Source organism: Triturus cristatus, chromosome 4_1, assembly GCF_964204655.1.
Source record: "Triturus cristatus chromosome 4_1, aTriCri1.1, whole genome shotgun sequence".
NCBI classification, from domain to species: domain Eukaryota; kingdom Metazoa; phylum Chordata; class Amphibia; order Caudata; family Salamandridae; genus Triturus; species Triturus cristatus.
The window spans coordinates 557262836-557276488 of NC_140585.1; the positions used below are offsets into that span (position 1 = coordinate 557262836).

General features: G+C 46.2%; 1 protein-coding gene across 2 annotated transcripts in view; it reads left to right on the forward strand.

The window, feature by feature from the left end:
- The window catches only part of OPTN (optineurin), a 522442-nt gene that overhangs the window by 404203 nt on the left and 104586 nt on the right, over positions 1 to 13653 (forward strand). For both annotated transcript variants that reach the window (XR_014981292.1, XM_085652875.1), the window contains exon 11: positions 4202 to 4360. Coding sequence is in view for 1 of the 2 variants with exons in the window: in XM_085652875.1 (XP_085509001.1) it covers positions 4202 to 4360 (159 nt within the window). In the remaining variant the exon portion in view is untranslated. The remainder of the gene's footprint in view (positions 1 to 4201; positions 4361 to 13653) is intronic.

The window sequence follows — 13653 nt, forward strand, 5'->3', positions numbered from 1 at the left end:
ATATTTATATGAAGCGGCCCTATCAATACCTTTACCCTTGAACTGTCAACCACCACCTTGGTATTTCCTTAACCCGAAGGTGATGGCCCTTGTCTTTGATAAGTTCAGTTCCAATTCATTTTCGATGGTATAGGGAGACAGCCGATCGAGTAGTCTCTGCAAGCCGACCCTGGTGTGGCTAAGCAGGACAAGGTCATCAGCATACAGTAAATCGCTAACTCTTACCCCGGCACGTTTTGGAAGATGAGAGTTGACTTCGTCGAGTGACTCCGACAGATGGGAAATGAAGAGATTAAAAAGAAGGGGCGCCAGCACACAACCTTGTTTTACTCCACATGATGTTTGTATTTTTCTGGAGATATAGGATCCGTTTCCAAGTTTTATACGGATCCATGTGTTAGTGTGTAGCTCGATTATGGCTTGTAAAAGCACAGGTGGAGTCCCCCATTTCCGCAGTTTGAGCCATAGTTGGCGTCTGGGCATGCGATCGAAAGCGGCCTTGAAGACAACAAAACAGCCATGCATTAGCATTCCTGCCGCTTTATCCAACACGACAGATATTGCAAGCAGGTTGTTTATGGTATCTGATTTTGGCACAAATCCTGTCTGGTTAAAGGGTATAAGATGTTTTTTTGTGGCCCAAGACGCCAGGTATTGAAGGAGCAACTTGGCGTAGTATTTGGATTCCACATCCAATAGAGTAATCATCCTGTAATTTTTTGGATCTGATCTCTTGCCACCTTTGTAAATTGGATGTATAATGGCACCACGCCAAGATTCCGGTAAGACCAGATTAGTCCAGCAGTAAGTAAATAAGGGTGCCACTTGTTTAGCCCAAAAGTCGGTGTCCTGTTTGTACAGAGCCTGGGGTAGACCACTTGACCCGGGAGCTCCATCTGAGCGGCCCTCGGTTATAATTCGCGCTGTTCTTTTTGTTAGAATTTCTAGTGTTGCGGGTACCCATTTAGGCGATTCTTCTTGCTGGAGCAGCGATTTGGTGTCGGTTACCGATGGCATCCTTATGTTCAATTCAGTGGGTTGCTCAGGTGTCCCAACATGAATTGTTCCTTGCGATTGGCGTAAGTTGAATTGAGGGGCCAAAGTTGGAGGTTTGGCCGATGGACCTTCTTCCTCTTCTGGTTTTTCAAAGTGGGTCATTAGAAAGGATACCCATTCAACTTCAGGGATGTTCGCACTACTTTGTCCTCCTTGATTGTGTGTTTTCAAATTAACAAGCGACCAAAAAGATTTTGGGTTATGGTTTTTACTTGCATGTATCAGTTTTAGCCAGAACTGCTCGGAGCGCTTATTATTCTCTGAGAATATTGCTTGTCAAAGTGCTTTTTGTGCTTGCTTGTATGTATTAAATAAGTGATCTCCCCCTGGGTGCCTACGTGCTTGTCTTAATGCACAGTTGTGCAATGATTTTAATTTCTTAATTTCAGCAGTTGTTATTGTTGAATTACCTTTTTTGGTTTTTCGTGTGGTACATGGGAAGTTTTTAAGCAGTTCCCGAAAGAAGAGTTCCCATGATGTAGTGGGCGAAATTACGTTGACGCTCCTTAAACCTTGCAGAGCCCTGCATTTAATCATTATTGTTGGTATAATAGGATCTGACCATTTCAACCTTTTGAGGTTCTCTGTACGAATTCCTCTTGTTGTCTGGCTTGTCGCGACGTGCCGTGCTACGTGGAATGACACAGTGATCACTTGGGGTCGATGATCGCTGTCTCCTCATGCAGCTATGTTGTAATTCTCAATCAGAGGGAGCATTTCCTTGTTGCAAATGGTGTAATCTAGAAAGGAATGAGTACAACCATTTGTTCTTGTCCAATTTGGTGGACTATCCATGGGGAAGCGACCGTTCAGAATTGTGTAACCCAGGAGGCTGAATTGTAGCACCATGTATTCGCCAAGTTTACTATATTTGTTACCGGTAGGCGTTGTTTGTTCCAATATATCTGGCCATGATGCATCATACTCTTCAGGAAGTTCTTGACAAAGGTTTGTATTGTAGTCGCCAGATATTAAACAGGATGTTCTTCGGTGATTACTTTGTAGGTTACATAAAATCTGGATTAAGTGGTCAAACTTGGATTTTTTCTCCCTAGTGCTTGGTGAGATAAACGTTAATCAAGAGCAGTTGTTCAGTCTGTTTGGAGTTGCCAATCCTTATATCGGAAATCCAGTCTTCCTCGAATGTCAGTTGAACAATATTAGCGTTTAACTTGGCTGCAACGTAGATTGAAAGGCCGCAGCTGGGTCGGCCAGTCATGTGCATCCTCTGGGCCGGAGTTCTATATTCCAAATATCCTTCTATTTGAAGGCTCGACAAACACCATGTTTCCTGCAATAGTATAACCTCTAGGTGTTTTAAAAACTTTATCACGTCTGGAGATTGAAATTTCGAGGTAAGGCCGCTAATGTTCCACGAACATACTGAGAGGCCGGGTTGAGCGCCAGTTCAATCGTGGTTTCCCCCGTCCAGGGCCACTGGCAGCCATGCCCAATCAACCGCCGTGGTTTTGGACTTCTCTATTTCAGGTTGGGTAGCCCTTCCGGGGGATCGACCTTCAGCTGATCTTAGTATTGAAAAAGATGGTGGTCCGAATGGGGCTGGGGATTTTGAAAGAACCGATGGGTACCGTGGTTCGGTTTGAGGAACTATTTTAATGTCCCATTTGTTAAATTGATCAGACCTTAGTATTACCTGCTCCTTAATTGCTACTGTTGAAAAAGTCATTAGCATTGGTTCAGTGGCTTGGTTACTTCTGATGGATTTAAATTCAATTGAAATTACATCACTAGATTCAATATGACGCAGTTCGGAAATGGATTTGAAAAGTTTGAGGATGTTCCCTCTATTCAAGATATCGTGTGGTCCTTGAGTGAGGTATTCAGGGATAAATAACAATTTATCTTTTCGTTTTGTTGTAGTAGAATCCTGGCCGGGGGTCATGTGGTTACTTTTATCCATTGTCTGGGGTAGGTCGATTCTCCTTTGAATGTGTGATAGTTGTTGCTTGTGTCCCACTTGTTAACCTCGAGGTTGGTAATCCACTTTATTGGGAGGGTGTTTACCCATTTGTGTTGTGTCCGGATTCTTCAACCGTGTTATCTGGAAATTCTTCTGATTGATGGTTTTGAGTTCTTGCGACTTAGAGTTACCAATTAAGGTACATGAGCAAGTCAAGTAGCCAAGCGCAAGCTTATTCTCTCAAACTTAACTTAAGAACTATTATGTTACAACAAATTTGGAGCGGGACCATTGACTAACATGTTTTAACCATTCCAAGTAAACAAAAAGTGGGAGCATGCAGTGGAGTAGAAATCTGGGGATTCTCATATTTAAAATCATTGAAAATCTTCAAAATGAGTTGTATGATGGGCCTGCAGCGTTGCAAAACCAGGTCCAATTATTTTGATGAAATGTTAACTAGGTCTTAAATTTGCCATGTGAAAGACCACTGTGGGCAAATTCAGTAGTCACTATGTATGGAGAGAGAGTGGCTGATTTGATAAACAGTGATCAAGCTTTACATATGGGATAAAATGACAAATGCCCTCATTCATATAATTTAGTAATAATACTGGACAACTGTCATTGTTTAGGATCTAAATCACCTCTGCAACAGTATGCTGGGTCTACATTAGTTTTATTTCATGAGAAGTAAAGAACCCTGCAACGTAAATCTTAAAAATGCTGGTTTGATTGCCTACACCTAGGATAAGGTTCAATTGTGTTTTGGGTATAGGATTCTAAGCGATGTTTTTCAATTATTGAATTTCGCTCTGTGTATGAACCACTCATAATTTGCCTTACTTATAATAGTTGGTATGAATTTAAGTTTTAGTTTTAACAGTTGATTTTATTTCTAAGTTCTAGATTGTGGAATTAATGTTTCTGAGCATATTTCCTTGAGTCACTTATCTGCAATCTTGGTTTAGAAAATATTTGTACATTTTTTATTACTGTATAAAACTACTGTGAGTTTTTGACTTTTTGTATACTAAAATTGGTTATGGTGGATTAAGCAACTACGAAACGATGGATTGGAGACAGATTAGGAATGTAAATAAGGGATTGACAGCCCAACATCTACTGGGTAGTCGGTTGCCATCTACTGGGTAATCAGGCTGTCATATTCTCAATTACACTATTTTATCTTCTTTGCCAAATAAATTCTATTCTTCTTTGCAGTCCGAAAGTGTCCCAAAGGATGTCATGAATGATCTGAATGAGCAATTGAATTTAGCAGAGAAAGCATTGGCTGCAAAACAATCCCAGATTGATGAAATGAAGCAGACCCTTTATAAGCAAGAAGAAGCCTTAGATACCATGTCACTGCTTCGTGCTCAGGTACGAAAATATTTCTTTAATTAGCTACCATGTCACTGCTTTGAGCTCCGATACGAAAATGTTTCTTTAGTTTATGAAATTGTATTAATTCTAACATTTACTTAGATAGGCAAAATGTACATAATGGTTTGCAACAGAATGCCTTTGTTTTAGGATTTAAGGGGTTATTCAAGGTTTAGCGGACTACAGACCCATATTTAGAGATCTTCGCTTGCTTTGCAAAGATCTGTGACTTCAGAGGAGCTGCCACCACAGCAGCTCCTGTGAACACGTTGTATGTTTTCTGAACATTTGCCATCTTTCATGTAGCTGCTCATTAAAATAAATGTTTTCTTTTGTTTTTTCGTGGCGTGGCGTGGCCTGGAGTAGCGCAATGGCCCACGGCCAGGTCCCCCCAGAGCGAGCACGATGGCAGCTGCTGGGGCCCAGAGGGAGTGACGTCAAGGGCAAGAACCATCAGGACGCCACCTGGTGAAGAGCAGATTGGTGGGGGTCTTGGCCTCCAGTGGAGGTGCTTCCCCGTGTCATTGGTTGGCCTCCCCAGGTGAGAGGACTGTGGTACCGACCAGACATCCAGGACTGGATTCAACCCATGGTAGGCAGGGGAAGTCAGATTTATCCTTTGGTCTCAGACTGGGCCTCACCCCTATGACCATCATCCTCTGCTGGGAGTGTATGGTGAGAGACTGGCTTTCCGGTCGCTGTCCTGCTGAGTGGCTGGTTCCTGGAGGGACATCTTGAACCAAGAGGAGTGTTGGTCTGCCACAGTGAAGCTTACACTGTGTGCGCCCCCTGCGGGCTGAGTCCTGGCCAGTCTGCACTTCTGATTACTTCTGGCCAGTGTCAAGTTCGAGTGAAGGGTCCAGCTGGATCAAATGGGATTGCACACACCACAAAATGGGTTGCTGGTTCGGGCACAGTCCTTGGGCTATTGTTGGTAACCTTTGTGGTCACGGACGGACAATTGATTCCACCTTACAACTTGGTTGACACCTTCACTCCACACACCCTATAAACCCTGCTGCGAGGAGGCGGACTGTCATGCTGTGGCCACCTGTATAGGGACTGTTCTGTGGGGGAGGTACAGACTGGAGTTTGCCTGCTCCTTGTTGAACTAGGAGTCCTTATCTAGCAGACAGACCGCTTCTTGCTTCATCTGTCCTACTGGCCTGAACGCACATGCTGCAGTAGACTGTAGTTTTGATGCAAGTTGCACTTGAATCCACTGTTGTGATTATTTAGCACAACAAGCCTACCTTCTCACATGCGCAAACCAAGATTGACAAAATCACTGCCCCAACGTCTGAGACTAACGGTCAGACCTGGCGACGAGTTTCCAGTCCAACACTGACTCTGCTTAAACTCTAGTTTACAAACTATACAGGCCTCATGATTAGCACTGGAGACCAAAACTTGTCCCTTCTCCTCCAAAACATTGTATACAGAGTTGTTGAATTGGAGAATACACTGCAAGCATTGAAGACCACTATCGTGCCTGACGGTGTCAAACTAAATCCTAGAAGACCACGCGTAGAGCCTCAAAAACAGGGCACAGAGAAGAAACCTTCACTTTGCAGGCTTCCCTAAGGGTACAGTGTGTTCAACACCAGAGCACTTTTTAGAATACTGGATAGTCTCATGGATGCCTACTGAGAAACTGTTGGTGTGCTTCATAGTAGAAAGAATGCACCCATTACTGGCGCAGAGGCAGCCCGAGCGCTTCTCCGAGCCCCATGATCACTAAGCTGCTGAACTGTACGGAAAAGGTGCGATCATTATATGAGCCTGAAATGCTGCAGTATGAATCAATGTGCATTATGGTGTTCCTGGACTTCATGCGCCAGGTGCAACAACATAGGAAGTTCTTTGATGCTGTCCAACAGAAACTGCGAGGCATGAAACTCCAATACATGCTTAGATACCCAGCAAAAAAAAAAGCAAAACCAAAGGGGATGATGGACGGAGTGTTGAACATTGCAAGCACTCACCCCCAGTCAACTGATCTGGGTTTAATCCATCATCATTCTTTAGCTCACTCCGCCACCCCAGTTCAGACATGGCCCTATGCAAATCAGTCTGACTCTGTGCCTCATGGGAACAGTCCAGCCCGAACTGCCAAGCCAGATCTTCCCTGGACCGGAAACAAGCATCCTGGGACTTTGCCCTAAGTTGGCAGGGTATGCCCAGACGTGGGCCCCTTGCTCACTTTGCCACTGGATTCAAGATAGCCTGGCTGATGAGGGTTATGAACCCGAAACCGGTCCCAGGATGCTTGTTTCCGGTCCAGGGAAGTCATGGCTTGGCAGTTCGGGCTGGACTGTTCCCATGAGGCACAGGGTCAGACTGATTTGCATATGGCCATGTCTGAACTGGGGTGGCGGAGTGAGCTAAAGAATGATGATGGATTAAACCCAGATCAGTTGACTGGGGGGTGAGTGCTTGCAATGTTCAACACTCCGTCCATCATCCCCTTTGGTTTTGCTAAGTTCGCCCTAAGTTGGCAGGGTATGCCCAGATGTGGGTCCCTTTCTCACTTTGCCACTGGATTCAAGATAGCCTGGCTGATGAGGGTTAAGAACCCGAAACCGGTCCCAGGATGCTTGTTTCCGGTACAGGGAAGACATGGCTTGGTAGTTCGGGCTGGACTGTTCCCATGAGGCACAGGATCAGACTGATTTGCATATGGCCATGTCTGAACTGGAGTGAGCTAAAGAATGATGATGGATTAAACCCAGATCAGTTGACTGGGGGTGAGTGCTTGCAATGTTCAACACTCCGTCCATCATCCCCTTTGGTTTTGCTAGCTACCCAGTCAGGCACAAAGTGTTCCTTAATTCCAATTCCATTTTCACTGAATCTCCCAAAGCAGCTTGGGACTGGGCAACAGAGGATAGCTGTCCAATGCCTAACATACCTTGCATCCACCTGCTGGTGAAAGGGTATATTCATATGTCAGCCACCCACTGGACACTGTCTTTTATTGACCTTTTTTGCTCCCTGAAATTGATATCTTGTGCACAATGACAACACAAATCCTACCCTAAGGGATAGCTGATTACTCCCCATTCATGCTTTGGCTGGAACTCCCAACTGGGGTTTCCAAACTGATCTGGCGACATAATGCATAGTGTCTGCTAGACAAGGACTTCACACAATTTATAATGCTAGAGCTGAAGGCCTACCTTAATCGTGGCATTGAGGAATCGCAAGGCATGCTTTGGGTGTCCAGGAAAGCCACTGTGCATTGCAAAAGACTACATGAAAGTAAGAGAGAGGGAAAAGCAACAACAGGTACTCACCCTAGAAAAGAGTATTCTGGCACTGGAATGAGAAGAGAGTGACAAACCTGGGTAACAGGTGAGGCACCAGCTGGTAGTTGAAAGAGCTTTAAGACAGTTGTATTTTGATGAGGAACTTCACTATCTACTAGGAGAGTCTATGAGTGGGACGACAAGTTGGGTAAACTACTCTACTGGTTGGCCACCAGAGACACCGCTTACAGAGTGATTCTTACCCTTGTTGATGCGACTGGCAGCCAGGTTTCAATGGCAGCTAGGATTGCATCTGCTTTTGCGACTTATTACCAATGTCTATGTGCCAGGGGAGCACGTTCTGTTCCGGAGGCTCAGCTTCTCTTATTACTGATCTCCCCCTTCCAACTCTGAGTGCGCTTGAGTGAGCGGACTTGGACGACCCAAACCGAGATAGAGGAGGCACTAGGAGATGAAACGCAGAAAGATGCCGGAGCCCCACTATTGCATACTGCCATAAATGAATGTCTCCTTTTATGACTCCCCTGTTTAAGATGTACAATGAGGCCATCGAGAGAGACTGCTTTCCCCCTGACCCAGACCTTCCCACCATTGTGTGCTCTCTGAAGTAATGCGCAGTCTACTGCCCCATCTCTCTTATAAATGTAGAGATTAAGCTCTACGTTCAAGTCCTATTTAACAGACATCTTAGGGTGTTAACGCTGCTCGCCCTCCTAGACCAATGTGGGTTCATACCTCATACCTCACTGCATTCTCATGGTGCATTCTGCCCAAGCCCAGCTACACCACCTTATTGGCACTAGCACCCTCATTGCCTTTGGAATGCTTTTGACTCTCTAGACTGTGGTTTCCTTCATGGAGCTCTGCATTACATGGGATTCGCCATTGCTCCCCCCCCTGTTGTATCACCTATGTGTGTGCCCATTTTGTCAGCTCCACTCATCGGTAAAGGTGAATTAAATATTATCCCCAGATTCTCAATTCATAGGGGTACTGGGCAGGGTGCTCCCTGTTTCCCTCATTTTTACTCTGGCTATTCAGCCACTGGCAGTGTGGATTAGATTTGATGCTCTGATCTGGGGAGAGGGTGTGGCGGACCAGATTGTCCTATAAACAGATGATATCCTTCTCTTCCGTTCCTGTCACCACATTAAAATCCTTACCAAATAGATTTTTGAAATGCTAAGTTCTTTGCCTAACGGACCCTTGCGTATCATTTTTTAAAGTTGTGGCATACCGTTCCTCCCTGGAACTCTGCTGTCTATTTGTTGTCTTTCTTTGTTGGGTGCCACAGATAACCTCAGCCTCTCCCATTTTATTTTATTTTTATTAGTGGTGACCCTTATAGCCTACTATGACTTTCTCCTGGAAGATTAATGCCAGTGTCTATAGGTTAGGAGAGTGGTGAAAACATAGCAGACAGAGGTGGTGCAGTGAAGGGAGAGAAGAGTCTGTGTACCATTTGCACTGTCTTTGCTGGCTAAGTAACAGTCCTAGTGACTCCATGAAAAAACATACATGTCATGGACTGTAGAGGCTCTGGGTCAGTCCACTGAAAAATATTGTAAAGAAAGATCTTAAATGCCCATGTGTTGCTGGCTGTTCCTTTGCACCAATCTGTTAATGATGTCAAAGGCTGGAGGTAAAAAATAAGGGTTGTTATTGCCAGTGATCCTCTATCGCTGAATTGCCATAGTGACCCTCTAGCACCTTTTATTCAAACATGCTCTGAACCCACTCTTCTACCTCACATCCACTCTTTCATTCCGTTTATCCTCTTAGACGTGCTCTCTGCTCTCCCATTTTCTCCAATTTCTAACCTCATCTGTGTTCTACCTATTTGTAATTAAAAGAAAAACAATCAAGTACTGTCCTGGCACTTGACAAGTCTACTTACATGAGCATTTTGAAACATTAAGTTCGAGGCATATGAGCTGCAGATCACACACTAAGGATAAGATCGCCATCTGGTGTTGGGCTCGGATGATTGCAGGTTGTTGTCTTCGGAAGAAGTCTTTGGTCACGAGATTGATGACTCCTCCCCTGGACAACAGTGCGCATGGGCATCCACTCCATCCTCAGATTGTTTTTTTCCGCCATTGGGTTCGGATGAACTTTTTTCCGCTCCAGCAGAAAACTTATAGCAATCACTACAACTCTCAGAACTTCAAAACTCGACGTCGAAAACTATATCGGACCGACTCCGGACGCGGCTGATGGAAAGGACACCTTTTAAAAAATGCCCCCAATGTGGAGCAAAGTTCCCTCATAGCGATCACCACGAGGTCTGTAATTTGTGCCTTTCACCAGGCCACAACGAATCCAGCTGTCCAGCCTGCGCCGTATTCCGTTCGAAGAAAACCATCCGGGACCGAAGAGCTCGACGCCATATCATGGCCAAGCCGGTTCCGGAACCAGAAGACATCTTTGCACAGGACGTCCCTGACGATGACTCCGAAGATCTCCAAATCGTGTCAGAGGCCGACGATTCAGATCCGGGGCAGCCTGTGAGTACCAGCCCCCCTAACCCAACACCACCCAAAAAGACATTGGTCAAGACTCTGCCAACTGGGCCCAGTCGAGACCCAAAAACATCTTCTGAAGCCCTGCCCTCGGGCCCGGCTCCGAATAAAAGTAAGCCTGTAGGTGGCTCGGGCTCGAGCAAACCTCATGTCATTGTGCCTATAATACCTTCGGCACCAAAGCAGGCTTCGGGACCGAAATCTCCATCGGGCCCGAAACGTCACTCGGTCCCGACATCTCCACCAGCACCGAAACGTTCTTCGGCGCCGAGGTCTCCACCGACACCAAAAGGCTCGTCGGCACCGAAAGGCTCCTCGGCACCGAAAGGCTCCTCGGCACCGAAAGGCTCCTCGGCACCGAAAAGCTCATCGGCACCGAAAGGTTCTTCGGCACCGAAAAATCCACCGGAACCGAAAAGTTCTTCGGCACCCAAAACATCTTCGGTGCCAAAACACGTCCATGAAGACCCGAAAAAGTCGGCGCCACAGCCGCCTTCGGACACTGAGGAACTCTTTCGACCCGATCCTAAGCAAAAACGGATTTACATAAATCCAAAAACTGGACATGTCACAGTGGTGCCCTACAAGAAAAGGAAGCTGGACTCACCACCTCCTCCAGCACCTCCAAAGAAGAAGGACTGTGCCACTTCACCCATACGTCCTTCCTCACCTACATTACCTCCTATTCCATCCCCCCAACCCCCACCGCCTGCACCTCTACCATCTCCTTCTCATACACCACCTCCACAGGATGATGATGATTTTGGTGGAGGGGGAGACCCAGATTTCTTTACTTATCCCACTGATCCTTCTGATCCCTTTACACTCCCGGACACAGCACCAGTAGATGACTGGACTTACTCTATGCCTGATGTGCCTGACCCCGCTCCGTACCCCTCAAAACCCTCCCCTCCTGATGACCATTTAGAGTTCGCTTAGCTTATTAACAGAGCAGCATCGTTTCATGGTGTCACCATGCACACCGACACTCCTGAGGAGGATTTTCTACTCGACACTTTTGAGCAGTCCCAGAAAACAGTCCACATTCTACCCATGATTAAGGGAGTGATAAAGCATGCCACTGAGGTTTTTAAAGACCCTGTCAGGGCCAGGGTTCTCAACCCCAGAATAGAAAAAAAATACAGACCAGCGCCACAAGATCCTGCGTACATCAAGGCGCAACTCCCCCTAGACTCACTAGTCGTCTCCAATGCCAGAAAAAGGGCCAACCCCCAAACAACCGGAGACACGCCGACCCCAGATAAGGAGTCTAAACTCCTGGAGGCTTCCGGCAAAAGGGTTGCCGCTCAAGCGGCTAACCACTGGTGTATCGCAAATACACAAGCCCTATTGGCTCGTTATGATAGAGCCCATTATGATCAACTGGAGGATCTCTTGCAACACCTGCCTGAACCTTTCAAAACACAGGCCACTGGCCTCATACAAGAAGGCAAACTAATATCCAATGCCTCCATTAAATGTGCATTAGACGCAGCGGACACCGCCTCTAGGGCAGTCAACACAAGTGTATTGCTTAGACGCCACAAATGGCTGCGCATCTCCGGCTTCAAGCCGGAAGTACAAACCTCCATTCTTGCTCAACCCTTTAATCAGGAGCAACTATTCGGCCCGGCAGTGCACACTGCCCTAGAAAAAATGAAGAAAGATAATGAAACTGCAAAATCTATGGGAGCATTGCAGTCTACTCAACCCAGAGGCTCCTTTCGTCGCGAGGAGCTTCCAAAAATGTGGGAACAGACAACTCTTCCACCTTCAAAACATCAGGTCAAACATCCCCTAACAAAGGATATTTTAGAGGAGGGTTCGGGGAAACAATAATAAAGGCCGGGGACGGGGCAACAACAACAACACCCGTTCCTCTACAGCCACCAAACAGTGACTTGCCACCACTCCCCCCAGACCATTCCACTCCGGTCGGGGGCAGACTTCAACAGTTCCTACCTGTCTGGAATACCATCACTACAGACAGGTGGGTAAGACAAATTATCCAATATGGCTACTGCCTCGAACTCATAAACCCGCCCCCAAACATACCACCCAGACACCGTCCCATGACGTCTCACCACCTCACGCTCCTCAAACAGGAAATACAGTCTTTGCTTCAGAAAAACGCAATAGAACCTGTTCCACTACAACATCAGGGCACAGGAGTATATTCTCTATACTTCCTCATTCCCAAAAAGGACAAAACCTTGAGACCCATACTGGACCTCAGACTACTGAACCAGTACATACAATCAGATCATTTCCACATGATCACTCTCCAACAGGTCCTTCCATTACTTCAACAAGGAGACTTCCTTGCCACTCAACAAAAACAGTTCCACATCAATCACCTAGAACTTCTAGCGGTGTTCCTAGCACTGAAATCCTTCCAAGTGCATCTCCAAAACAAAACTGTCCTCATCCGCACGGACAACATGACCACAATGTATTACATACAGAAACAAGGAGGGACACATTCTCTACAACTGTCCCAACTGGCGCAACAAATTTGGAGATGGGCAATTCCCCGGAACATCTACCTGCTAGCAGAACACCTCCCAGGGGTTCAGAACCAGGTGGCCGACCTCTTAAGTCGCCACACACAGCAGATACACGAATGGGAACTACACCCCAAAGTCTTACTCCCATTCTTCCAAAAGTGGGGACAACCAGACATAGACCTGTTCGCCACAACAGAAAACGCAAAATGCCCAACCTTCGCCGCCAGGTACCCACACCCGCGATCAAAGGGCAATGCAATATGGATGAACTGGTCAGGCAGATTTGCGTACGCTTTTCCGCCTCTCCCTCTCATTCCATTTGTGGTACGCAAACTGAAACAACAGTCGCTGACACTCATCCTAGTGGCTCCCACTTGGGCACGTCAACCCTGGTTCACCACACTTTTGGAACTATCGCTAGTTCCACATCAAAAACTGCATCTCTCCCCGGATCTCTTAACCCAGAACCATGGAGAAATCAGACACCCAGATCCTCAAACACTGAACTTGGCAATCTGGCTCCTGAAGTCTTAGAGTTCGGGTACCTCAACCTTCCTCCAGACTGTATGAATATCATTAAAGAAGCCAGGAGACCTACTACTAGGGCATGCTATGCTGCAAAATGGAAACGATTTGCCATTTACTGCGCTAACAATGACATACAACCACTGGATGCTTCCATCCAGAACATCATTTGCTATTTATTGCACTTGCAAAGATGCAATTTAGCGTATTCCTCTATACGTCTACATCTAGCGGCATTAGCAGCCTATTTGCAAAATAGACAACACCTGTCCCTCTTTAAGGTACCAGCTATTAAAGCATTTATGGAGGGTCTTAAAAGAATCATTCCTCCAAGGTTACCGCCTTGCCCGGTGTGGAACCTTAATATTGTTCTAACAAGGCTCATGGGTCCACCATTTGAACCAATGCACAAATGCGAACTGCAGTTCCTAACATGGAAAGTGGCTTTCCTCATCGCAATCACATCC